The 25,870-nt window shown below is 50.0% G+C and overlaps 1 protein-coding gene across 1 annotated transcript in view; it reads left to right on the top strand.

The window, feature by feature from the left end:
* ZBTB7C (zinc finger and BTB domain containing 7C) overlaps window positions 1–22,812 on the top strand; it is a 91,001-nt gene extending 68,189 nt beyond the window's left edge. Inside the window, exons 3-4 of the mRNA XM_054283498.1 lie at window positions 15,565–16,755; window positions 22,176–22,812. Coding sequence (XP_054139473.1) covers window positions 15,565–16,755; window positions 22,176–22,812 — 1,828 coding nt within the window. The remainder of the gene's footprint in view (window positions 1–15,564; window positions 16,756–22,175) is intronic.
* Window positions 22,813–25,870: the final 3,058 nt, after the last annotated feature.

Below are 25,870 nucleotides of genomic sequence, written 5' to 3'. Positions count from 1 at the left end.
GTCTGGTTTTATTGTAGCCCCTTACCTGAGGAGTTTTCCTCTCCTAGAGAGTCATCATTGCGATATATTTAACCAGAAGCTGTTGTATTTGTGCTGTGGAGGGAGATGCAAAGCACAGTGTGATGGCAGGCAAAGTGGGGTGAAAGGCTGATATTTTCCCACCCAGGACAAAAAGTAGGTCCTAGGATAGTGTGAGTGGTTCCACATGCCTGCTGTTGCTCTTCAGAATATTGCTCAACCACAAACACACACCCAGAGCATCCTCCATTCCTTTGCTCAGGAGGTGAATCAAACCTGCACCCTGGGAAGAGGACAAAGAAGCAGCCATGTGCTCCCCACGCACGTGCAGTGCCCTTTTCCAGCCCATAAGCCCTTGGTGTTGCTGTTGTGTTAGACAATTATTTTTTGGGTTTTATTTCTTTTTTTTCCTTTTTTTGGTGTAAGAAAGCAAGAGCAAAGCAGCTCCATAAGATAATCTCTGTAAGAGCTGAGAGCCAAAACATCCAGAGGTGTGCATATCACTTAAGAATTTGGGTGGGAAATGTCATTAAAGGTGATCTGATTCCACTCCCTGCCATGGCAGGGACAGCTCCCACTGTCCCAGGCTGCTCCCAGCCCCATCCAGCCTGGCCTGGGGCACTGCCAGGGATCCAGGGGCAGCCACAGCTGCTCTGGGCACCCTGGGCCAGGGCCTGCCCACCCTCCCAGCCAGCAATTCCTAATTCCCAATCTGCCAAAATCTGTCCCTGCCCTCTGGCAGTGGGAGCCACTGCCTGGGTGCTGTCCCTGCCTGCCTTGTCCCCAGGCACAATGCACTGCAAGGTTTATCTGTAGCATTTTCCCTGGAAGTTGTATCACTTTAACTGGACCAGCCTAGTCAGAGTTGTACTATTTCCCCCTGAGCAGATGCAGTCAGAGCTGTACAGATGTTGCCTTATGCACCCAGCTGTGCCACTGGAAGATAAGCCTCTCTTCTGGAGTTTGCTGCTGGATCCTTATTCCAGGAGCATCGGCCAAGTTCTTTTCACCCAGCTGCCCATAGCAGGTTGGAAGAAATCTGATTGCTGCTTTTTTCCTAGCAGAAATTGGGATTTTCTTAACACCTTAAAGGCTGAGCTTTGTGGAGCAGTTACCTCTGCCTAGTAGAGGATGAGAAGCTGGGGATCTATTCTCATGTCTGTAGCACATCCTGGATCAGAAGAAAGCACTCCTCCTCAGGCTTGAATTGCTCAGTAGGGGCAAATGTATGAAAGGGGATCATCTGCCTTGATAAAAGATGGTTTTTCAATGGTGTAGCTATCTTCATTCTGCACTGCCATATCCCTTCCCTGGAAGTGCTCCAGATCATGTTGGTTGGGGCCTGGAGCAGCCTGGTCTGGGGGAAGGTGTCCCTGCCCATGGCAGGGGCTTGGAACTGGGTGAGCTTTAAGGTCCCTCCAGACCATTCTAGGATTTGTGACCTCCATGGTGGCTCCAGCACCAGAGTACAAAGTCTATCCCAGTGAAATTCAGATCACTCTGCAAGTCTGTCCTGCAGACCACTGTAACATCCTCATCCTCTTTGTGCTGGTGCACATCCAGAACAAGATCAGTTAAACCCCTGGAGTCAATCAGAATTACACCAGGATAAATAAGAATACATTTTACCCAGAAAAGCCCCCCAAAAATGTAATTCAGTTCCAGCAAGGCCACGTTGAGGCTGTAGGCAGTGCCCTGTAATTCAATGACTCCTTTGGACATCCCCTTTGAGTTGAGGCATGTGAGCAGCTTCCCTCTTCCCTTGAAGCTGTTTCCTTGTAAAGCCTCTGTGAACTTGTGCATGTGTCAATGTTATGGTTATCACACATGTAATTTCATCTGACATTGTAATGACAGCATGGGGAGTTCAAAATGTAACAGTAAATATAGTTGTTAGGGGAAAAAAAAAAACCAACATCCTAGCCCATCATCCTGAATGCCTCTTCACGTCATGGGAGGGATGCAGACAGACTCCAAACACCATCAGCATTTCTGGGTTCCAGTTGGAAACTGCCTGGAGTTCAGCATAGGCCAACACAAACAGGCGAGACTGTCTCTCTCTACATGTCAGGGCTGCCTTTTCCCCTCCTTTTCCTGTTTTGTTTTTTTGTTTTGTTGTTGTTTTGGAAGGGTCACCCCTCTAAAGAGGGGAGAGGCTGGGAGTTTTCCCTGCTTTCTTGGGGTGTTTGGTAGCCTGTGGCACAATGCATCCCAGATCCTGCCCTCACCCTTGGCCGAGAGCTGAGTCCTGACTCGACCCCTGGTTATTTTTGAGTGCTGTCAGTTTGTGATGCTGTATTGAAGGGTCATTTGCCAATTCCATTATAAGCCTCATTTACAACTCAGCTGGTTTAAATCAGATCAGACTGTGAGTTGGCATGTGCAAAGAGTCAGCTGGGACACAGGACTTGCCTGCTGAGGGACCTGATCCCACAGACCCCCTTCTTGCTTGCAGAAGCATTGGTTAAAATAATTAATCCCACTGACTTTCAGCATTATTTTTTTTCCATGTGTTTCAGAGAAACATCTAAGCAGTGGATATTTTTCTTTTCCTTCTTCCAGGGAGAGTTCAAATGTTTTTTTTTCTGTTGGTTCTCCACCAGCTTTGGCTATATTTACCAAGCTGGGCATGGGTGGGCCCCGCCGGATCGCATGGATTGCTCAGGCGGGTGAGGCTTTGCAGGAGCTGAGGGCTGAGCTGAGGACTCAGCTGCTGTTTAGCTTGCAACCAGCTTGGCAGAGAAACCAGGGACTTGGCACACAGAAGGAGCTGAGCTACAAATGAAATCTGAATCTGACCCCACATCTTCAGTTAAATTGCTCTGTAACCTTGAGAGCTGGATTAAATCATCCCTGGAAGACAGGGAGTTACCTCTGGATATTTGGTGCTTGGGCCATGCTATAAGGTTATGCCCATATATTACCTTTGGTCTTCAGAGAGCTCATTAGATGTCTGGTTTACATATAAAAAGTCTGGATGAAAGGCTCATCCCCTTTCCCTGACCATCCTGTGCTGAAACCTGGCAGTATTTCCACTAGAAATGCCCAGCTCAAGAGTTAGGGACATGATACATCTCACTGGGGCTTCAGCATGGTCAGGACAATATTGGCTTGCAGAAAAAATGGTCATGGGACCACAGAATCCTCAGATGGCTTGGGCTAGAAGTGACTTTTGAAGGTCATCTCATTCCAGCCCCCTGCCCTGGGCAAGGACAGCTTCACCTAAACTGGGTTGCTCCAATTCCCATCCAACCTGGACTTGAATGTTTCCAGGGATGGGGCAGCCACAGCTTTTCTGGGCAACCTGTGTGCATGTTTTGCCACCTTCGTCATAAGAGTTTCTTCCTCCTAGCCAGTCTGAATCTCCACTCTTTCCATTTAAAGCCATCACCTCTTGTTTCCATGGGTGCAGCGTCTTGTGAAGCTCCTCTTCGGGGCAGCAAAGGATGGAGAGATACAATATTCACCCACTCTGCCTAACTCCCCTCTCTGATGGGGCAGGTCCTGTAGCTGACTCAGGGGAGACACTCACTGGTAACATCTGTGTCTGTTTGGTCTCTTCTCTGAGCCAGGGTCCTGAATTTTCATCCTGTGTTGGGTTTGACTGTGACACCACCGTACAAGCCCGGGACTATCATTCTGCCCATGGTTCAGATGATGGGGTGGTGGTGCTGGAGGGGCTGTGTCTTTGCAAGCTGGATTGCCATGGCAGGATGAGATGCTCTGCAGAGGCACCTTCCATGAGCACACCTCTCCAAAATCCACCTCATGTCTATGTGGGAACTCTTCCAGCCCAGCCATAGCACAGTAGCTCGCGTGTTCAGAGCTCCAGGACTGAAATGGCAATTACAAACCAATGAGGCTGCAAGGGCTCTCATGAGAGCTGAGCAGGAATAGAATATTTTGAGTTATGCCAGAGTTAAATAGACCAATCTGAGATACCTTTCTCCTAAATACCTGTGGGATTTATGAGCCTAATGAACGGCAACACGGTGTCAGCCACGCAGGGCACAGTGGGAGCTGAAGGGAGAAGCCAAGCTCATGTTACAGGGCTTGGTCTAAAGCAAGCAGGGCTTTAGAGAGGTGCTGAGCTGCTGAGGTTGTCCTCCTGAGAGAGAGGACAAAGCTCCTGCCTCTGCCTTGCTGTGATCTGGAGATACCTCAGGCCTGGCAGCGTCTTGGCGAGCACATGGGGATGATTGGGTGCTCCTCCTGGAGGGTTGATACTGGGGGACTAAATGCAGATCAGCAAGAAACCCCCCCAAAAAGGGATGTGTGCCACTGGGAATGCCCAGTGATGCTGCCAGGAGCCTGGGCATGGTCTGGAGGAGCAATCCTGCCCGGGCAGGGGATGGGGTGCAGTGCTGCCAATGCCACTGCCGAGCTGAGCTTCCCACCCCTCTGCTGCTGGAGCCTGCCTGTACCTGCTCCCAAGCCGATATTAAGCCTGCTCAAACACTGCACCGCCTTCTCCTCACATTGTTTTCTGTACCCCACACCCAGCACCAAAATAGCGATAACCCCCCCTTCCCCACCCTCCCGCGGTGACTCAGGCTGGCGAGCAGGCACACATCTGCTTCTGATTTAATGTGCGAGCGCTCTGACCCTTTTATTTTTGTTCCCAAAGTCCTCCCATCGTCGGTGGCTTTCTCTCTGGGGGCGAGGTTGGGGGGGGAGAGAAGAGGAGGGGAAGCTGGATCCCCAGGATCCCCATCCTTCGTGCTTTGCTTTTTCGGAGCCCTCAAAAAATGTATTTATTTTGGAGCTGTGTTTTCGTGAGCAGGCTGGTGACAGCCTCACCCGGATCTGAGTCCAAGTCCCTCGCAATCCTGTCCACTCCAGAGGGACGCCAGCCAAACCAGTTTTCCATGGTTAAGCTGGGCACATTTTTCCGCCGTGGTTGGTTGGTTGGTTTTTCTTTTTTTTTTCCTTTCTTTTTTTTTTTTTGGTTGGTTTTTTTTTTTTTTTTTTTGGTCAGGAAGCAAACCCACCCAGTGTGTGCAGGCCGTTCAATAGGAGCCCTTTTTTTTTACAATTTCTTTTCCTTTTTCTGGCTCTGAAGAAGAACAGGATGAGAGAGAGTGAAGGGGCTGGTGTGTTTTCCCGGGAGAGTTCAGAATGGGAGGAAATGGCTTTTTTGGCTATTTTTAAGGCCATGATGGAAGGAGATACCTACCACTGATGTGCTCATTGGATTGCAATGTTGTGTGTTAACAGGGATGTATCCTATATATGTCTCCTATGTCACTCCCTGTAGCAGGGTCTGGGCACAATGGGAAGGTGTTGGAGGAGAGTGGGTGCACACACATGGGCAGAAATGCCACCAGCAATGTCACATACCTCATGGACCTTCATCTGTCTCATGCCAGAGCTGCTGGGGAGACCAGCAACCAGATGTTCAGCCATACCCTGCATGGGCATATCTCTGGTGGGGATTTTCCTCTTGCTTTCTCTTTTTTTCCTCATTTTGGTGGTGTGGGAGGGGGAACGTGTCACTTGAGGTGTGAATGAGTTTCCATGAGAGTGGGGTGGTTGCAGAGGATGTCTGGAAACCCTCCTGTTTCACTTAACATATTCCCCCCTCCCACACGTGTTTTGAGTGTGCGCATATAGATTTGGCTGGGAGGGAGACACTCACCCAGCATCATTGCCTCTATCAGCAACATCGTATTAAACACGGCCAGGAGACCATCAAGGCTACACCGAGCTATGTAGACAGGGCTTCAAGAAAATGGGTTTCAAGAAAAAAAAGGATCTTGAGCATCTTCAGCCGTGCAGCACCTTCTGAAGCCTTAGCAGAGAGGAGCAGTAGGAAGCTGATGCCCAGAGCACCATCCCCTCAAGCTCCAGACCTCCAAGGAAATGCTTGGATGGGGGGACAAGGCTGCAAGAAAAGACTGTGGTCACTGTGTGACCACTCTGTAAAGTCTTCTCTCTGGTACCTGCCTAGATGCTGTGGTTAATTAATTTGCCCCTGCTCTGTGTGTGGATGAAGCCCTCAAAACACCATCTGGAGCCAGGTGGTGCCTTTGATGTAGCTCCACTAATTGTTTATGTTTATTTGACCATTTATCACCAGGATGCCCCTTTGCCAAGGCCTGCTCAGCAGATCAGATGGCATTTGTCATGCAGCATGCAGACTTCATCAAGCTGCCACCCAGAAAAGACCTGGAGCTCCTGATTTTGGAGCTTTATATAAATTCTGAAACTGGGCAGTGTGTCGGGCAATTTAAGGAAGCTGGGAAAAGGAAACCAAAGTGAAAACATGGCCCTTCAATTACAGCAATTCTATTCTGGCCATGACAGGGCTCGTGTTGGTGTTTATCTGGGGCTGAGAACTGGTTCCAGGGAAATGGGAGGGGCACGGGACTTGGTGATGCGATCACAGAATGGGTTTGGGTTGGAAGGAACCTTAAAGAGGAGGTGCTTCCAGCATCCTGCCATGAGCTCAACCTGTTCATCACCCTGTGCCACCCAAGAGCTCAACTTCAGCCACAAGTTCCTCCCCAAAGAGGAACTGAGGACAGAAATTTGGGTTTTATATGGATTAGGGTCAGGTCCTGGTGTTCATGGAGCAGCAGCAAATTCCCATTACAAGCAGCAGCACCCAGCTGTTCAGCAGGCTGAGGGGTGATTTGATTCATAATTTGCAATTTTGCCAGATCATATCTGTAGGCAAACAAAGTTGATGAAGTACAGAGTACTTCATGTAGGCTCTGGGTAGCTGGAGTCAGCCTGCAGGGGTGGATTTGTTCAAGGGTATACATTTGCTGAGGTGTGTAAGGAGGGTTTAAAAATTCTCTGGGATGGATTCACACAGGGTACAGGAGCTGCTTTGGCCTCCACATCCTGGTGAGCAAATGAGTGGCACCTTCCTAAGCCAATAATCCCTGTGGAGCTTCCCACATGATGTTGTACCAGAGATTCCAGCAGATCTCCAGTACTGATGTGCCCCAGATCTGCTTGGCTGGATAAACTCCTGCATGGATTTTGGAAACTGGGAAGAGAAGGGGTTACTGTTGGGATCACTGGAAACTCTGGAGATGTTTCTAAAGCACCTTTTGTTTTGGACTCCCTGATGGGACTTCAATGATATGGCTTTTTTTGTGGCCGGCTTATAGGAAACTAGTAGCTCCAGCTGGAAAAAGGTCAGTTTTATATAGTATGTGCAAATATAAATAGTTCACATGGGCTCAACTTGCCAGCCAGATGTTGGTACGGATGAATCCTTGTATGCCCAAGGATTTTGTTCAGAGATTAGTATGAATTCTGACAAGTCCAGTAAGTAATGAAGAAATAGCAGGGTGAAGGTCACCCCTGTGATTTCACTCCCTGAAGCCTGACCACTTTAATTATGTGATCAAACCATGCTCGACTGCTGGGGCTTTTCCATCTCACGCATCCTGTGGAGGGCTGGGCTCCTTGGCCACCCCTCTCCTCCTGGCAGCACAGCGAGGTCTCCATCTGTGTCAGGGACTCTGCTTGGCCTTTCCCCTGATGTCCTACAGAGCATCCCTCCAAACTGTGCTGAGCTGTTCCCTTTGCAGAGCTGCTCCCTTGCCAGGAGACCTTTGGGGTGCTGCCACCTCTGCGCCCACCCCCGGGGCTGCCTCCCATCCGTGCTGCCAGCAGGGAGAATGCCACCTTCTGTGCATCCTTCCTGGCCAAAGCATCGCTTTGGAACCATCTTCCCTCTTCTGCTCTGTCCAGATCCAAGCACAATCCATGGGTTTTTGGCATGATCTTAATTTCTGTGTGGATGAACTCAATTGAAAGCCGACCTCCCCAAACTTTCCCAGCTCAACCCCGTGTCCCCCAGACTGATCGCAGTTCCTGGAGCAGTAAAACCCTGCTGGTGTTGCTGTGAGGTGATTTCCTTCACACAGAGCCAACTTTGGGTCTGCAGAGGGATGGTGTCCCTCAGAACCATGGTGATTTTCCTTGCACAGAACCACCTTTGGGCCTGTAGAGGGGTGGTGTCCCTCAGAACTGGGGTGATTTCCCTTGTACAGGACCATCTTTGGGCCTGCAGAGTGATGGTGTCCCTCGCAACCACAGTGATTTCCTACCCCCAAAACCATCTTTAGGTCTGCAGAGGGGTGGTGTCTCTCAGAACTGTGGTGATTTCCCTCACACAGAACCAGATTTGGGTCTGCAGAGTGGTGGTGTCCCTCAGAACCGTGGTGATTTCCCTTGCACAGAACCAGTTTGGGTCTCCAGAGGGATGGTGTCCCTCAGAGCCACCTTTGGGTCTGCAGAGGTGTGGTGTCCCTTAGAACCATGGTGATTTCTCTCACACAGAACCACAGTGATTTCCCTCACACAGAACCAATTTGGGTCTGCAGAGGGATGATGTCCTACAGAACTGTGGTGATTTCCCTCCCCCAGAGCCACCCTTGGGTCTGCAGAGGGGTGGTGTCCATCAGAATCATGGTGATTTCCCTCACACAGAACCACAGTGATTTCCCTTGCACAGAACCAATTTGGATCTGCAGAGGGGTGGTGTCCCTCAGAACTGTGATGGCGTCTCTCACACAGAGCCATCTTTGGGTCTGCAGATGGGCGGTGTCCCTTGGAACAATCTTTGGACCTGCAGAGGGCTGGTATCCTTCAGAACTGTGGTGATTTCCCTCACACAGAACCAGTTTGGGTCTGCAGAGGGATGGTGTCCATCAGAACCATGGTAATTTCCCTCACACAGAACCAATTTGGGTCTGCAGAGGGATGGTGTCCCTCAGAACCGTGGTGATTTCCCTCCCTCAGAATCACCTTTGGGTCTGCAGAGGGGTGGTGTCCCTCAGAACCATGGCGATATCCCTTGCACAGAAGCAATTTGGGTCTGCAGAGGGACGGTGTCCCTCAGAATTGGGGTGATTTCCCTCATACAGAACCATCTTTGGGTCTGCAGAGGGCTGGTATCCCTCAGAACCATGGTGATTTCTCACACACAGAACCAGTTTGGGTCTGCAGAGGAGTGGTGTCCCTCAGAATTCCGGTGATTTCCTTGCGAGGGAGGCAGCGGTTGATGTCGCCACGTTTTCCTCATCGTTCCATGCATCCCAGGGAAGTGATTGAAAGGCAGGGAGCTCCGTGCCCCACCTTCCTGCTGGAGGGCAGAAACGCTTGCTGCTGGGGTGGGTGGTTTAATAACACGTTCTTCTGGAGACAGGATGTTCAGAGGGGAGGTGTGCCCCCATAGAAAGGAATAAATATAAAGGCAATAGTTACCTCTTTTAGGTTTTGCACCTTCCTTCATTTTCAAATAAAAAGGTAATCCCACCTCTCTGCTTGCCTTCAAATAGGCATTTGGGGATCCCAAGTCTTTCTTGGTGCTCCCAATTGGAGTGAAGTGCTTGGCCAAGGCAGTGGTGTTGTCCCTGTGGGGCTGGCTGTGAATGGGGTGTCAGTGTGGCTGGCTTTGCTCAGGGACATTTGCACAAGGGACTTGCTCAAGGTTGTGGATGCAGGAACAGAGCCTCAGCATCCCTATTGCTGAGGCTATTTCCACACCAAAATAGAATCAGAGTTTGGTTTGGGTTTGAAGTGACTGCTGTGTCCAAGCCCCATGCCATGGGCAGGAACACCTTCCACTATCCCAGGTTGCTCCAAGCCCTGTCCAGCCTTGTCCTGGGCACTTCCAGGGATCCAGGGGCAGCCACAGCCTCTCTGGGCAACATGTGCCAGTGTTTTTCCACCAAGTAACAGGAGCAGGAGTGATCAATCACTGGCCAGCATACCCCAGTGAAAGAAGCTGTAATCTTTTGACAGATTATGGTGATCTCACATGCACATCTTAATTGCCTCATTATGAAGAGACACAAATAAAACTGGGGGGGAAAGAAAAAAATAACCCACATATATTTATGGGCTGATGGATGTGGCAGGCAGGTCTGCACATCCATGGGTGGATGCAGAGGGAGAGCAGCCAGCCCACCCTGGCTGCTGCCTCCGCTCCTGCAGCCTGGAGCAGGGATTGGGAAAGAGGTGCAGGTAGCAGAGCAGCAGAGCCAAAGCATCTGAGCCTCAGGGTGCTGAGCACCCTGGGCTGGGGAGGTGGTGATAGAAAATAAATCAGGGTGAGGAAAGGTGTTGAGATCTCCTCCTGACTCTCCCGTCCTTGGAAGTGTCCCAGGCCAGGCTGGATGGGGCTTGGAGCAGCCTGGGACAGTGGGAGGTGTCCCTGCCCATGGCAGGGGGTGGAAGGAGATGGGATTTAAGTCCCTTTCCAGCCCAAACCATTCTGAGATTCATTCTGTGGTTCTCTGACTCCCTCTCCTGACAGGGTCAGCAGCCTGGGGTGGCCTGGCGTGCTCAGCACCCCAAAGCCTGGTTCTGACACCTCTGGGATGCTCTGCTGGGTGGTCTCATGCTTCAGGGGTAAGGCTGGGAATCCTGCAGGAGTTTTGTGTCAGCTCAGGAAGGGGGGGCCAGCAGCTGGCTGGGATGGGGGAGCAGTGGTCAGGGATGCTCAACCCCAAGCCTTGCCCCTGGCCTTGCACCCTGAATCCCTCTACACACACAGGCTGGGTGAAGGGAGGAACTGGAGACACCTTGTTTTGCCTGGAAAAATGACATTTTGACACCAGGAGCAGGCAGAGATCAGCCAGAGCCTGAGGCTCCTTCCTCCACTGTGCTGAATGCAGAATGAGCCTGGCATGGCGGGGCAGCTGCTTTGCATCCCCTGCTTGCCCTGGGGCACCCCCATATCTTGGGGGGGCAGTCCCACAGAGAGTCACTGGAGGCACAGAAAAAAGAAACACAGTCAGGAGCCAGCACTTACCTGAGGGAAAATCACAGCAAAGAGAAGGCCAAGCAGTGCACATTTTAAAGGGAGATGCTCAGAAAATCTCAATGCAAATAACGAAAATACAAAATAAAACCACAAAAAATATGAACGTATACAATATTAATGCAAAATTATAAATATCTAAAATACACAAATAATAAAATATTTATGTACCGGAATATTAATATATTAAAATATTAGAGTATTAAAATATTGAAACAGTGCATGTTACAGCAATTACGTTGCGTGCCAGCAGGCAATTAAAAGCCAAAATTGCATCTCCCAGCCAAGACTCGGGGTGTGAAGCGCTGTCCCCGCGGATGGGAAGGGGACATCCCCCATCCCTGACACAGCCCTGAACCAGCAGCCACACCTCGCACAAGCCTGGGCTCCCCCTGGCAGCCTTCATCTCCTCTAAGGGCTCGGCTTTCCAGGGCGTTGTCACCGGGCTGAGGAAGGAGATGGGAAAGGGCAGTGCTGGTGAGGAGCCCTCACAGGTCACAGGTCTCCTGCTCCGGCCATTGAGCAACGCTGAGAGCCACGGGCAGGATGCTGTCCCTGCCCAGGGCTGGCACATCTCTTAGGGCTGCTCCAGGCTGTGTCAGTGCTCCACTTCCACCCCTTCAAACAAGCAGAGGCAACACGAGTTTGCTTTATCTGTTTTCTGTGCATGTGTCTTTATAACCTATTGAGTGTACTTCTGGTTTTCACTCAGCACGGTGCTAAAATCAGCATTTCACCTCTCTCTGGTATTTCAGTTTTACATTGCTGGTTTGGAGATGCTGAGATCCTTCAGTGTTACAGTGAAGGAGGTTGGAGGAAAAAAGATTATTAAAGAAAAAAAATAAGGAGGTTTTGGGCAGCAGAGTGCCTGGATGAGCTCTGGGTCACCCAGGGAGTGCACGTTGCAGCTGGTTTATGATAATTGCTGTAGTCCCTGGCTTGTATTTGGCATTTTTCACCCAAAAAGAGGACAAATCCTAGCCCCCAACAACTCCTCTTTTTTTTCCTGTTGCAGCTTCAGGTGTCTAAATCTGTTGGCAGAATGTTGAGGGAAGCCGTCCAGTACCCCACCATCATTTTTTTATAAGTGGGGCTTTTCCGGGCAAGAAAGTAATGAATGAGTTTTAAGCGTGACCATAAACGCAATGTTTCACAACATCATCTGCAGAATACATTTATTTTAGGTGCCCTCCACCCTTTCCACCATCTCCCTCCAGTTTATTTTAACAGTGCTGTAATTTTCTATTATAAAATGGGATTTTGCTGTTTAACTCCGTGCCGCCTGCTCAGCATTTGCCCTGTGTGTGCGTGTGCGTGTGTGTGCGTGTGTGTGTGTGTGTGTGCATGCTCTGGTGACATTTGTCACCATCAGATGCTATTTTTAAGCCTGTTATTATTGAGGACCCCACCCTTGGCTTGGGGATGGGAAGGGGGGAGTGCAGGAGGAGGGAGAGGAGGGAGGGGAAGGAAGGAAAACGTCAGGCTCAGCACACTTCCAGCCTCTGGCCATCAACCTCCCCGGGGGCATGGGAACCATAAGGTCATTTCTCAAGCTCGCTGAGCTCCAGAGCTGTCAAACCACTCTGAGAGTTTAAAAAATGCAAATGCATGCAAATGAATGTGCTGTTTCTCTCCCTCTCCCCCCGCCTCACCCCCGGTTTAAATGACATGAATCACCTTCAATTTTGCCAGCATCCTGTAAAGTTATCGGCTTGCCTAAACGCTGCAGTTAACAGAGCCACATCTCAGGAGGACCAGGGAGGGATAAGAAAGGAAAAATAGCTAATTTCCACCAAAACCCCGTAATTTTTAAAATATATTTTATACATATAAATTATATGTAACTATGTATTTGTACACCCCAATCTCCCAATTCTAATTTTTCTTGCTGTCGAGCAAATAAGCCACTAATTAGGGAGAATGAAGCCTAGTGTCCAGAAAAAACCCTCTATAAAAACATTTCTCAGGGTAGTCTGATATTCTGCTGTTCTGATTTTTGGCACTTAGGGTGATCTGGCAGTGAAAGATGAAAATAGGAAGACACGTTCCTTCATGCAAGAAGCTCCTTTAACACTCAGGCTCCTTCCAAACAAAAATAAATGACTAGATGATAAAAACAGCAATAGAAATTTAATTGCTCACGCTTATTATTCGGGATACAAAGCCCTAGAAAGGAAGCTGTCTTTTCCTCCCTGGCTCAGGGGTTATTTATTATCTTACACTCCACTTGGAGAAGGTATTAGATTTACTGTCATTTATCGGCGATTTTCAAGGAGGATTTGATACAGAGCTGGTCGGGATCGCAGAGGAGCGTTGCTGGTTAACATGGTTAAGCACAGCACACTGTAATGAATCAATTTGTTTCAGACAACAGACGTAATTAGCGTGGAGGTAATGGGCACACCATGGGATGAGGGGCTGGAGCATCCTCCCTGAAAATGTCAGTGGCCGGAGCTGGGTGTGATTTCTGGTTCCTCTGCCCAGCTCTAGGCTTGGGGAGCTGGCGGGAGAGGGCTCCCCATGGCTGGGGCTGCCCTCCAGCCCCTGTGAGGCTTCCCTGAGCATGGACAGCAGGACACTGTCCCCATCCCTGTGAGGCTCCACTGAGCATGGACACTGTCCCCATCCCTGTGAGCATTCACTGAGCATGGACAGCAGGACACTGTCCCCATCCCTGTGAGCATTCACTGAGCATGGACAGCAGGACACTGTCCCCATCCCTGTGAGCATTCACTGAGCATGGACACTGTCCCCCATCCCTGTGAGCATTCACTGAGCATGGACAGCAGGACACTGTCCCCATCCCTGTGAGCATTCACTGAGCATGGACAGCTGGACACTGTCCCCATCCCTGTGAGCATTCACTGAGCATGGACACTGTCCCCATCCCTGTGAGCATTCACTGAGCATGGACAGCTGGACACTGTCCCCATCCCTGTGAGCATTCACTGAGCATGGACAGCTGTCCCCCATCCCTGTGGCCCCCCCCAGGCCTGTGGTCCATCACCTCCCTGCAGGTTGCATCATCCTCCGAGACCTTCACTCTCTGGCTCCCACACACCTGGTTTTGGCAGTGCTGGATAAGTGTGGGGGAGATACCTGCAAGGTCTCCCTGGGGAGGGAGGAAAAGGGAGACGGCATTCCTTTTCCCACGGGAATGTTTACTGCTGAATCTGATCCCCTCTACAGGCCTCCCAGGCTTCCCAAGGGTTGCTGGCCAAGGTGAAGCACAGGTTTTCATGGAGAGCCTCCATCAGACCAGGCTCTTTCCATCCCCAAGGCAGCTGGGAGGGCGGGAGCCAGCTGAAGTAAACCGAGTCCCTACTACGGGTGGCTTGGAAGGAGGTTTGGAGGTTTGGAATCAGCAGAGCCATAAACTGGGCGGGGAAGGATAGCCAGGACATGGCAGTGGATCCCAGGAGAGCTGCAGAGGTGGCATGGTGTGGAACTGGGGAACCTGCCTGGTGGTGTTAGCCTCGCAAAAGGGATGGAGTGGGGCTGCAGTTTTGCTTTCACGTGCCCTGAGTTCTCCTGGAGATTAACTGCTCTGTCCCTTGGCTGTGAACCAAGTGTCTACCTGCAGCAGGGCCAGGGCTGCTAGAGGTGACACGGCATGAACACATGCTCTGTGTCCTGGGGGTTTCCAAGGGTTAGTGTATTCAAAGTTATTCTGTCTGTTTGATGTATTCTGTCTGTGAGGGGATTAATGTATTCGTCGCCTGCTGGAGGAAATCGCTTTCCTTTCCTGGGATTTCTCATGTGGAAGGGCTGCTGGAACCATGTGAAAGAGGAAACATCTTACAGATTAAAAAATGGCAAAAAAAAAAAAAAGAATCAGGTTTTCCTCTTGGGTGTGGGCTTTTTGCTTCCGAGTTTTCCTTTGAAGCTAAAGCTGCTCTAGCAGGGGAAGAAGTCTGCCAGATGCACAGGGCATTTTGATACCATGCTGACAAGTCCAAGCAGGATTGGGAATGGAGAGAGCTCAGCTCATGGGAAGAGATAGTAGACAACACTCTGTGTCTGGCCAGGTCCTTGCTAGCTGGTTGTCTTCCTGAGCGTTTAGGTACACACTGTCACACAAATCCTTGCTTTCCTCCCCATTCCCAGATCCCTCAGCAGGACATTCCTACATGGCATGTCCTCATGTGAGGAGACATGTCACAGCTTCCAGGCATGAAGTAGAACTGAAGATCCAAAAGAATTGCTCTCCTGCTGCAGCAGGAAGCCGTGATCCTCCTCTATGGGATGTCCACTTGTACCAGCCCCAAAAACAATCACGTAGATGAGATGGGCACTCCCTGGCTCATCTCTTTCAAGCAGTGTAGGTGCTGGCTCTTGGCAGTGTGCAGCAATACAGCATCACACTTTCCCCACATAGCTCCTGGCAGGGCAAATCCAACGTGTGCCTGGAACAATGCTGGCTCCAGGAGGATGCAGAAGAAATGTGGTGGGTAGGGAGTCATTGCACAAGGTTCCTGGGGGAGGGGTGTGACAGAGAAGAGGGAGCTTGTGGAGATTGTGAAAAGGTGAGCAGGGTGGGAATTGAGAAGGAATTGAGAAGGAGATGAGGAGATGGGAATGGAAGCAGAGGATCTGGAAGGAGCTGAAGGTGGTCTGGAGATGCACTGAGCCATGCAAGCAGGAGGTGATGGCAGGTGAGGCAGAGGAGGGAAGGACCCCAGGAGAAGGCAGCATCGTTTTGGCATTATCAATTGGCAATGCCCTGCTAACGCTCTGCTGTTGGTGCTTTGTCCTAGGGCACTAAATGAGAATATGGCCAATGGCATTGAAGATCTTATCGGGATCCCATTCCCGAACCACAGCAGCGAGGTGCTGTGTGGCCTGAACGAGCAGCGGCACGACGGGCTCCTGTGCGATGTCATCCTCATCGTGCAGGACCAGGAGTACCGCACCCACCGCTCCGTCCTGGCCGCCTGCAGCAAGTACTTCAAAAAACTCTTCACTACCGGCACTTTAACGGACCAGCCCTATGTTTACGAGATTGACTTTGTCAAGCCTGAAGCACTTTCTGCCATCCTCGAGTTCGCCTACACCTCAACCCTCACCATCACCACCTCAAACGTCAAGCACATCCTCAGTGCCGCCAAGATGCTGGAGATCCAGAGCATCATCAACGTCTGCCTGGAGATCATGGAGCCCGACAGGGAGGCCGAGGAGGAAGATGACAAAGAGGACGACGATGACGATGAAGACGAAGATGAAGATGAGGAGGAAGAGGAGGAGGAGGAAGTGGAAGATTTTGTCAATCAGGAGAACCTAACTGATGTGCAAGAAGTAAGCTGCCACCAAAGCCCTTCTGAGTCCGATCTCACTGAAGAAGCTTATACAGAAGCACCTAAAGATTTTCCAAATCACTTCCCAGCCAGTAACTCCTCTGGACACTTGGGCATGATACGAGACTTCTCCATAGAGTCCTTGCTGAGTGAAAACTTGTACCCTAAGGCAAACATCCCAGAACGGAGGCCAGCTCTGTCTCCTTTCACCCCCAGCTTCTTCCCCCACCTGTGGAACGGCGACTTCAACTCCTTCCCCCAGCTCGAGGAGCCACAAGTAGACAACGGCCCCTTGGATCTGGTGATCAAAAAGAGGAAGATCAAGGAAGAGGAGAAGGAAGACCTGCCTCCGCCTCCTTTCCCTAATGACTTCTTCAAGGACATGTTTGCCAACACGCCAGCAGCTCCCTTAGGGCATATTAAGGCAGAGACTGACTATAGCGCTTATCTCAATTTCCTAAGTGCTACCCAGTTTGGAGGAGTTTTTCCCCCATGGCCCCTGGAGGAAGAGAGGAAAATAAAGCCCAAGGCATCCCAACAGTGTCCCATCTGTAACAAAGTCATCATGGGGGCTGGCAAGCTGCCCCGGCACATGAGGACCCACACGGGGGAGAAGCCCTATATGTGCAATATCTGTGAAGTTCGCTTTACCAGGTGTGTGTTGGTCACCTCTGCTGTGTGTGGGGAGTGGGGTGGTGGCTGGAGGGGTCACATCATAATCCATGACTGATTTCTCTGCTGCTCATCAGAGAAAACTCACCAGAGTTTTTGTCCCAGAATAAATGTAGGGAGGAAAGCAGGGCATGATCTCTGTCCCCTTAGAAAAAATAAAAAGGGAGGAAGGGAGGGTGGAGGAAGAAAAAGAACCTACTGATTTTTGTGGGTTGTGGATGACATCCACAGCTCACTGGATCCATCCCCTCGCTGGACAAAAGCTTAAATAAGTAACAGGATATTTTCAACCCCACTATAGTTCACCACAGTGGGACCAGAGTGAGCTGGAAAACAGATGGTCAAACAGCCAAGGACGCTTCATCTCTAATGTGCTGAGAGATGCACTGAGTTGGGAGGGCCATTTAGCCGCAGGATGTAATTAGTTTGGGTTTGCACTTTTTGGCATCAGTGTAGACCACAACCAAGTTGCACACATTTGGATGAGACACTATCTGGGCTCTCTGGGCTTTCTGGGGCTGGAGTGGCCCTAATTATTATGTCTTAGTAGTGCAGTTGGGGTCTCGGTCTCTTCCCCAAAGTAAAAAATGACAGGAAAAGGGGGAACGTCCTGAAGTGTCACCAAGGGAGGTTTAGATTGGATATTAAGAACAATTTCTTCATGCATAGCACTGTAACAGCCTGTCCAGGGCAGTGGAGGAGCCCCCATCCCTGAAGGGATATAAAAGATGTGTAGATGTGACACCTGGGGACATGGTCTGGTGGACTTGGCAGTGCTGGGGAACAGCTGGACTCACAGAATCATGGAATGGTTTGGGTTGGAAATGGCTTTAGAGTTCATCCAGTTCCACCCCCTACCGTGGGCAGGGACACCATCCACTATCCCAGGTTGCTCCCATCACTGTCCAACCTTGCCTGGGACACTTCCAGAGATGGGGCAGCTGCAACTTCTCTTGCCAAGTTGTATTTAGCTGTGCAAATGTAATGTTCCAGCCTGAAACCGTGCTCTGCGAAGCTGGGCAAATTTAATCGGTGAGCGGAGACAAATAGATTCCTGGACCTGCTCTTGCTGAGTATAATTAATATCTAATGAGAACAATCTTTACCATAATAATAAAGCTTTCTGACAAGAGCATGGTATTTCAGCTCCTGGCTGCATGTGAGAGAGAGAGAGAGCCCTATTAAGCTGGGGTGAGAAAACCAGAGGAAAATAATCTGCACAGTAGGCAGAGGCGAGCTCCTGACAATGGCCGGACACCTGGGGTGCTCCTGCATTCAGCCTGTCTTTTCTTCTCCTGTCCCTATGATAATATACGAATGGAAGATATGCAGATGATGAGAATTTGACCTGAAAATAAATTTCCATGCTCCCCTCCATTAGCACAGCAGACACCATATTATAATGCGGGGAGCATCATGCCTCGGGCGGGCATGTGCAGCGTGAGCCAGCTCACCCTGGTATTTGCAGGGGAAAGGCCACTGCATGGTGATAATTCCTGCCTGCAGGAATTTGGATCTGGCTCCTGCTGGTGCTGCAGCCCCAGGTTAGCACTGTTGTCTCTGTGGGGTGGGTTCAGCCCTGTGACTGGAGGGACAGCCCGGCCAGCCCCATCCTGTGGTCCCTGTTGCTCTCTTGTGTGTGCTGCTGCAGGTGCTAATTTTTGGTGAGGAACTAGCCTGCCTAGATCCATCACTGACATCTTCCCTGTAACAGGAATATAGAGCTGAGCCCTCCCAGAGGGCTCCCAAAGTCCTTTACAGGCAAGGGCAGCGTTGTTCACTTAGTTCAGGGAAACTGAGGCATGAAGCCTAATCCAGACAAGTTATATCAGCGTGGTGGAGGTTGAAAACTCCACACAGAGCTGGTCTAGCATCACCCATTACTAATACAGGACTAAACCTGATAGTTTCGACATCCCCCATGTGCTCAGCAGCTTCTAAACACAGGACACAGGGGTAGGGGGACTTCATCCAAGGGGAAAAAAATCAAAAAACCGAGACTTGCCCAACAGTGCAGTCCCCCAACATCACTGATGAAAACTGGTCTTGTGGATCACTCCATGCAGAGCTGGGTGCTAGAAGGTCTTTTCTTTCTTTAACACCTTGAGCAAAGTGGATATATTAAAATATTGATTTCTTTTAAAATGCATTTGGAAGGACTTTGAAGAGCGTGCAGCTAATTTGCTTTGTTTGGGGTGGGGTTTTCTTAGCTGTTTTCATCATTACTCTGGTGTGAGAGCCCTCTTTTAGGAAAAGGTGTAGTTTTAAGCAAAGTGGAGTGATTGAGATGCAGAAAGAGATTTCTACTGGGATTTCCTGAGTGCTGCCACTTGCATTATGTGTTTTGCTCTCAGGGGAGGGGGGGAATCCCATGCTCTCCGAAAGCATTGGACTTGCACCCACGGTGCCTTCACTGGGGAGGTGCAAGCTCAGGTGGTCCCTTCTGGGGTCCCCTGGGAGTGAGGGTGCAGGGAAGCAGAGGTTCCCAAATGGAATCTCAGTATGAATCAGTCCTTTGCATTGCTTCTGCGTTTAAGGCACTGTGGAGGTGAAAATCTGCTGGGGAAATGGAGAAGATATATTTTCCTGGGGTGAGGAGTGCCCCAACCTCCCCAGCAGATCCCTTCCCCTGCACATCAGTGGGGTCTCTCATCCCCCAGCCAGGACCCTACGTGCACCTGGACCTGCCCCTCCTGCTGCCCACGGACATCTGATCACAGGAAGCAGGACTTCATTTAATGGCTCATTAATTGTTTTTTCCTTAAACAAAGGCTGCTCAGCTTCTAGTCTGCTGTTCCACCCCGCTAGAACGCCAGGGAAAGCGGCAAATATTTCAGCTTTTCCACCAAGACAACCCCAGAGTGCTCAAGGAGATACTGTTCCAGCTGGAAAGGTTAACATTATTTGTTCCTATTATTTGTGTTGTGACAGCTCACAGAGCCCTAATCGCTCTCCTAATGCAATTGCATTAAGGTTATTCACACACACAGAGTGCGGATCTCCGTCGGAGCGAGCCTCCAGCCCAGCTCCCGGCTCACAAAGCCCGTGTTCCCCATGGCACATCCCCCTGGGGTGCTTCACCACAGAGCACCTCACCCTCCCAAGCCTCTGAGCAGCTCCACAAACCTCCCTTGCATTCCCTGGAGATGCTGCCGGGCCAGGGAGGATTGGGTTTCTCCCCGTCTGCTGCCGGAGATGGGTAATAGCCTGGAAAGAGCTTTGCCTGTATTTACATTATACAGTCCTGGCACGCAGCGTGTTTATTAGGAAAAGCGATCCTGCTAGGTTAAACATTACCTACAGAGGTTTAAATTAAATTATAGGTGGGGTCGGCAGCTCTGCTTTTTATTAACACTGCCCCCCCTTTGCAGCACGAGCCCCCGCGCTCATCCGCGCGCGACTTCGCCGTTCGGGGTGAAATTTCCCTGCTGCTGCTTTGTCTGCTGCTGAGCACTGGCTCCAGCCCTTGCAGAGAAAATGCATCCTTGTGAAAACCTCGGAGTAGCACCAGATTTAAAAGTGCCACAGTGGGAAGTTGACCTGAGCTTGGCACAGGGACTGAGGGATGCTTTTTTTTCCGTGTCTCCCTAAAAAATCTGTAGGTGCAGGGCCAGGCTGGGATCAGTCTCCCAAGAGCAATAAAGCATCATCTCGTGAAGAAGTCACTCTCCTGCTAGGGAAACTCCTTTGCATCCTTGATGGTGCACAGGGATGCCCAGCCCAGAGCTGCATTCCTCACAGTGTGGCCAGCACCTCTGTGCTGCTGGGCACGTCACCAAAAACTGTTTCAATATGGGTTGGGTGACAAAAACTAGTTCAGAGGCAGCACCTTGCAAGTTTTGAGGGCTTGACCTTCCAGAACAAACAGATTTTTGTCTGGCTTTTATGTTATATAAATTAAATCATCATAATACATATTAACATTATGTAATTCAAAATATATGTTTTTATTTTAAAACAATAATGAATTGTATATTCTTTACTGTTTATGTTAAAATACACTGTATAGTTTTATATGACATATCTGTAATGTATAATATATTTTTTATATCTAATAATGAAATTACTCCACATGTTCTACATATTTTTAGCCTCAATACTAGCATGTTGGAGGGTTCATACTGAAATAATTTTGGAAAGCAATATGAATTTTCCCACTTTGCTCTTTACTTGAACACCACTGGTGCAACCCAGGAAGCAATGTTCAGCTCAGCTGAGCCATAATCAGCTTCACTTTTTATAATCATACTCTTTAGCTGTGATTTTGGTGGTTTTTTTGGATTTTGGCTGCAGAAGGAAACATTTATTTTTTTGGGAAAAAGCAGTGATTGGATTGCCCATATGGGAAAATATTCTCGCTTTTAGATGTTCCCCTTAAAAATACATATATAAATATTTGTAAATAAGTGCCATTGGGATGGATATTACACTGTTCCATGGCTGGACTTGAAAAACTTCCCTAAGCTGTGTGGGAGGTTGGATGTGTGCTGGCCTTGGAGACCCTGGCAGGGAAGGGCAGAGAGCCTGGATGCTGCACCTCTGGCAGCATCACCCTCTGTGCTGCTCCTGCTCCAAAAGAAAGCTCCTGAGACACCATGTGGTCAGTGCAAGAATAAAAGGAGAGGAAAATCGGCTCCAAGAGGGACTGAATTTAAGCAGTATTGTCCTGCATTTCCAGGTTCTGAAATCCCAACTGATTTCATTATTTGCAGGCTGGAACAGGGCTGTATTTATCTAATAATCCCAGATTTAGTTATATATAGATATATTCCCATATTTAGAATCTTGCTTTTTGCAAGTATGTGGAAGGAGGATGTAGCCTAGTGGGGGTCAGGCTCTTCTCCCAGGGAACAAGGGACAGAACAAGGGGGAGCAGCCTCAAGTTGTGCCAGAGAAAGCTGAGCTTGGAAAATCAGGAAAAATGCCTTACCTGAAAGGGCTGTCCAGCCCTGGCACAGCTGCCCAAGGCAGTAGTGGAATCTCCATCCCTGGAGGGATTCAAAAGCCATCTGGATCTGGCACTTGGGGACATGGGTCAGTGGTGGCCTTGACTGTTGGTGTGGTTGGACTTGATGATCTCAGGTCTTCTCCAGCGTTAATGATTCTGTGTTTTTTAGGTTTATTACAGGGATTTTTCTTTTCCCTCCAATTTAAGCTGTTTTGAACTCTCTGGGATGGGCTGCAAACTCCTGACATGGAGGGCTCTGTGTGTATGGTGTTTTAGTGCCCAGGAAAGAAAAGGCAAACGCGAACATCACCTGCAAGACCATCCATACATTGGGAGAGGCCCCATGATGAGGGCCTTCCCATCACCCTGATCCCAGCCGGGGAGCCAATCCCAAAAAGAGCAATCCCGACCCTTCCGGCCCACACCGCCTGACCAAGCGCCTTTTCTTTTGCAGGCAGGACAAGCTCAAAATCCACATGCGCAAGCACACGGGCGAGCGGCCGTACCTGTGCATCCACTGCAACGCCAAGTTCGTGCACAACTACGACCTGAAGAACCACATGCGCATCCACACGGGCATCCGGCCCTACCAGTGCGAGTTCTGCTACAAGAGCTTCACCCGCTCCGACCACCTGCACCGCCACATCAAGCGGCAGAGCTGCCGCATCGCGCGGCCCCGGCGCGGCCGCAAGCCGGCGGCGTGGCGGGCGGCCGGCCTGCTCCTCGCGCCCGGGGGCCCGCCCGTGGAGAGCGGCTTCATGATGCCGCCCGCGCTGGAGGAGATGAGCGGCCACCTCGGCAGCACGGCCATGTGCCTTCCCGGGCCCAGCCCCAAGCACTTCCTGAGCGGGGCCCAGACACCCTTCAGCCTGCAGGAGCTGGAGAGCCAGATTGAAGAGACGCAGATGAAGCTCTTCAGGCGGGCCCAGATGGACATGGAGAGGAACGCGGGCATCTTCGCCTTCGCCCTGGGCCACAATGAAAACCTCGCTGCCCAACCCTTCTTCCCTCTCCCCGACCCTTGGAGCACAGGCTTCAGTGGCTTGGCGGGGCTTGGCCACGTGGCTCCCATCTCAGAGGCCAGCAACTAAACCCGCGCCCGGTCCCACCATGCATTTGCTCCCATCCCAGCAAGGCTCCCACCTGCCCTTCTGCGTCATCAGGCTCCCGAGAAGCTCTTTGTCCTCTCACTGCCATGGGGCTCAGGGCACGAGGCCGTCCCTGGGGCGAGCAGGGCATGGGCAGGTGCTGTGCCCCATGGCCACCGGCACTTTAGACTTTGGGGCCATCAGGCACTGCCTGTCCCATCCCTCCACTCATGGCTCCATCTGGGAAGGCCAGGCCAGGACTGCTGCTCTCTTCAACACCCCCAAAAATGTCACTTGCCTTAGTCCAGGGCTCGGCCATCGCCACGAGATGGCTTTTCTGTGGGAAATGTTCCCCATTTTCCCACACAAGGAGCTCGCTGGACACTGACAAGCCGTCCAGACTTGGGTTTGTTTTGTTGCATTCCTTGGCCCTTTTGGTCAAAAGGACTTTTCTGTTTTCTTTCTGGTTTTGTTTTCTTTTTTTCTTAATTAATTTCCATGTCTGGCAACAATATTTATTCTACAAGGGATAAGGGGGAGGTCTAGCAGCCTTACTGGGAGAGGGAGAGAGGGAGGATACTGGCCACTGCCTTTCTCAGCAGTATACCAGATTTACAGGGCTGGTGAAAGCCCTGACCTGCAGCATGAGTTGGGACCTTAAAAACATTAAAAACATTAAAAAAAAAAAAATGGAGATTGAACACCTAGCGCAAAGCTGGGTGGAAAAGGGGGATTTTACTTATTTTGGTTCTTTAGCTATTTCAAAGTTTCAAAAGGAGAACCAAAGCCTATTTTGAGTATTTTAACTTCAGTTGCTTGAAAAGGTGAAGGAAAAGTTTTGGAAGAATCGGTAATATTTCGATACTGAGCTTTTATTAAACCCTTGCTTTGAAAAAATGAACAAGTGGGAATTTTGAAATGAAAAAGTCATTTCAAACCAAAGAGTCAGAATTCGCTGCCGCTGACCATTCAGAAATGTCTGGGGTTCTGTCCTTAATTCCCTCAAATTCTTACATGATAATGATGAGAAAAATTTACAAAACACTCGCGTGTCCCCAAATCTGCAGTGTTGGTGGGAAAAATTCGGGTGTGCAGATATCCCTGCTGCTTGTCTGGAGGGATCTTTGTGGAAAAGATGTTCACTACTGGTGTGTTGATGGTGATAGCATCATTTGACAGCAAGTAGAAATGCTGTTTCTTCACTGTAGTTGGTTCAAAAGAGTAGGTGGTGACATTTGACAGGGTGCTCCAAGTTGAAGGTCACCCACGGTGGCCAGCAGGTTTTGGCTGACTCCCCAGCATCCCTGCAGACCCCATCTGGTAATTCTTTTGGGGCACAAAAAGTGGCCACTTGGCTGGAATCACCCTGTCCACCTCCTTCAGCCCCAAATCCATGAGCTGCTCTGAAGGATAAAGGCTTTGGTGGCCCTCTGCCTCTGATGGCTCCTCCTGGATGAGCCATAGGAGGCAGGCATGGTGGGATCCCACTTCCACCCCTGGCTGAGGTGGGTTGCAGTGGTTGCTTTACACGAAACCAACACTTAGAAATGTAAATGTTACCAATTGGGGCTTTTATTTCTCTTTTTACTATGACCTTCCAACGTCAGCAAGGTTGAAGGGAACGAGAGGAGCGCAGGTTCATGAGGTTTTTGGTTTTTCCATCAGTGGCGAGGTGTCTGGATGAGAATCTGCCCACCAGAGGCAAGGAAGGGGACACAGGGAAGTCAAGGGTTCCACAGCCCTCAGGAGGGTTGAGGGGCTTCTGCTCTGAGACCACCCATAGCAGAATGGCCCCAAGGAACTGCCCAACACTTGGCTTCCCCCTCCCAAAAGAAATCCTTAAAGACTCCACGTGCAACAAAAGTCAATGGAGAGAAAAAAAAAAGAAAGTAAGAAGAAAAAGAAATCTTCTTAAAACTGCATCGAACTTTTTCTTTTTAATCCACATCAACTTCTTAAACAAGCGACGTTTTGCAGATGATTGGTTCCTTCAGGTGTTTTTTTGTCTACGATTTGGAGTCATTGTAAAATATCCAAAGATGCTGAGTACTGTATGATCTGCAAGGACTTGAAGCAAGGTGTTTTTTCTGTCTTGGTTTGTTTGTTAGGTCGGTTGGGTTCTTTTTTTTTTTTCCTATATGTCTAAGTGGGGATAAACCTTTGCAATTTTTCTATTTATAACTATTTTTATGTGATTGCTTTATGTACAAAACAATGGAAAAAAATCAAAACAAAAAAGTAGAGAGGAACACACACGTACACAAACAAATTTGCCTTAGTTACTCACGGGACAATCACCCTTAACTTTGATTGATGCTAAAAAGCTGATGGGAAAAAAAAAGAGACTAGATCACTTTATGTATTTATTAAACCGTATTAATTGATGCTTTTAAATTATTAGCAGGACTTGATTGTCTTGCCTGTGGCCATGGTGAGAAGGCAAAGCTGCTGCGGTTGCTGAGCTGCCAGCACAGCCACCCGTGTGGCCTCAGCTCTGTGGATGTTTGCCTGACACCTTTTGGAAAGCCAGAATAATCACTTATTAATTAAAGATTGAGCTGGTATGGGCTCCAGCCCAAGGGGCTGATGCTGATGACAATTATGGAGTTAAGGTTGATTTTCCCGCGTTGGCGCTGGGTTGGGCAGGGCTGGAGGGAGCTGAGCGCTGGCTGTGATCACTTTTGGGGTGTAGAGGGATGGTTAGAGAAAACTCTTGTTTCTTCCCATTTTGGTGTTGTGTGGTGAGTCCAGGTCACAGGTATCCCCGTGGGAGCCCAGCTGAGGGTGAAGGTGCCTTCCTGGGGATCTGCTCCCGTTTCCAGGGCGGGTGTGACGAGCACCAAACCTCGGCCGGAGGGACACGAGCTCTGTCCCAGCTCACGGTGTGGTGGCTTCTGGTTCATCCCACCCTGGCTGCAGCAGGGCAGGGGGATCCTGCCCCTGTGCCCCTGGGCTCAGGTGAGAGCCCACCTGCAGAGCTGCCCCAGCCCTGGCTCCAGCAGCACAAGGAGCTGGAGCTGCTGCAGCCAGTGCAGAGGAGGCCACGGAGCTGCTGCCAGGG

This window comes from Melozone crissalis, unplaced genomic scaffold, assembly GCF_028551555.1.
Source record: "Melozone crissalis strain CALT ecotype California unplaced genomic scaffold, PUWL_Pcris_2 ptg000036l_1, whole genome shotgun sequence".
Taxonomy (NCBI): Eukaryota; Metazoa; Chordata; class Aves; order Passeriformes; family Passerellidae; genus Melozone; species Melozone crissalis.
This window is presented reverse-complemented; position numbering and strand designations above follow the sequence as displayed.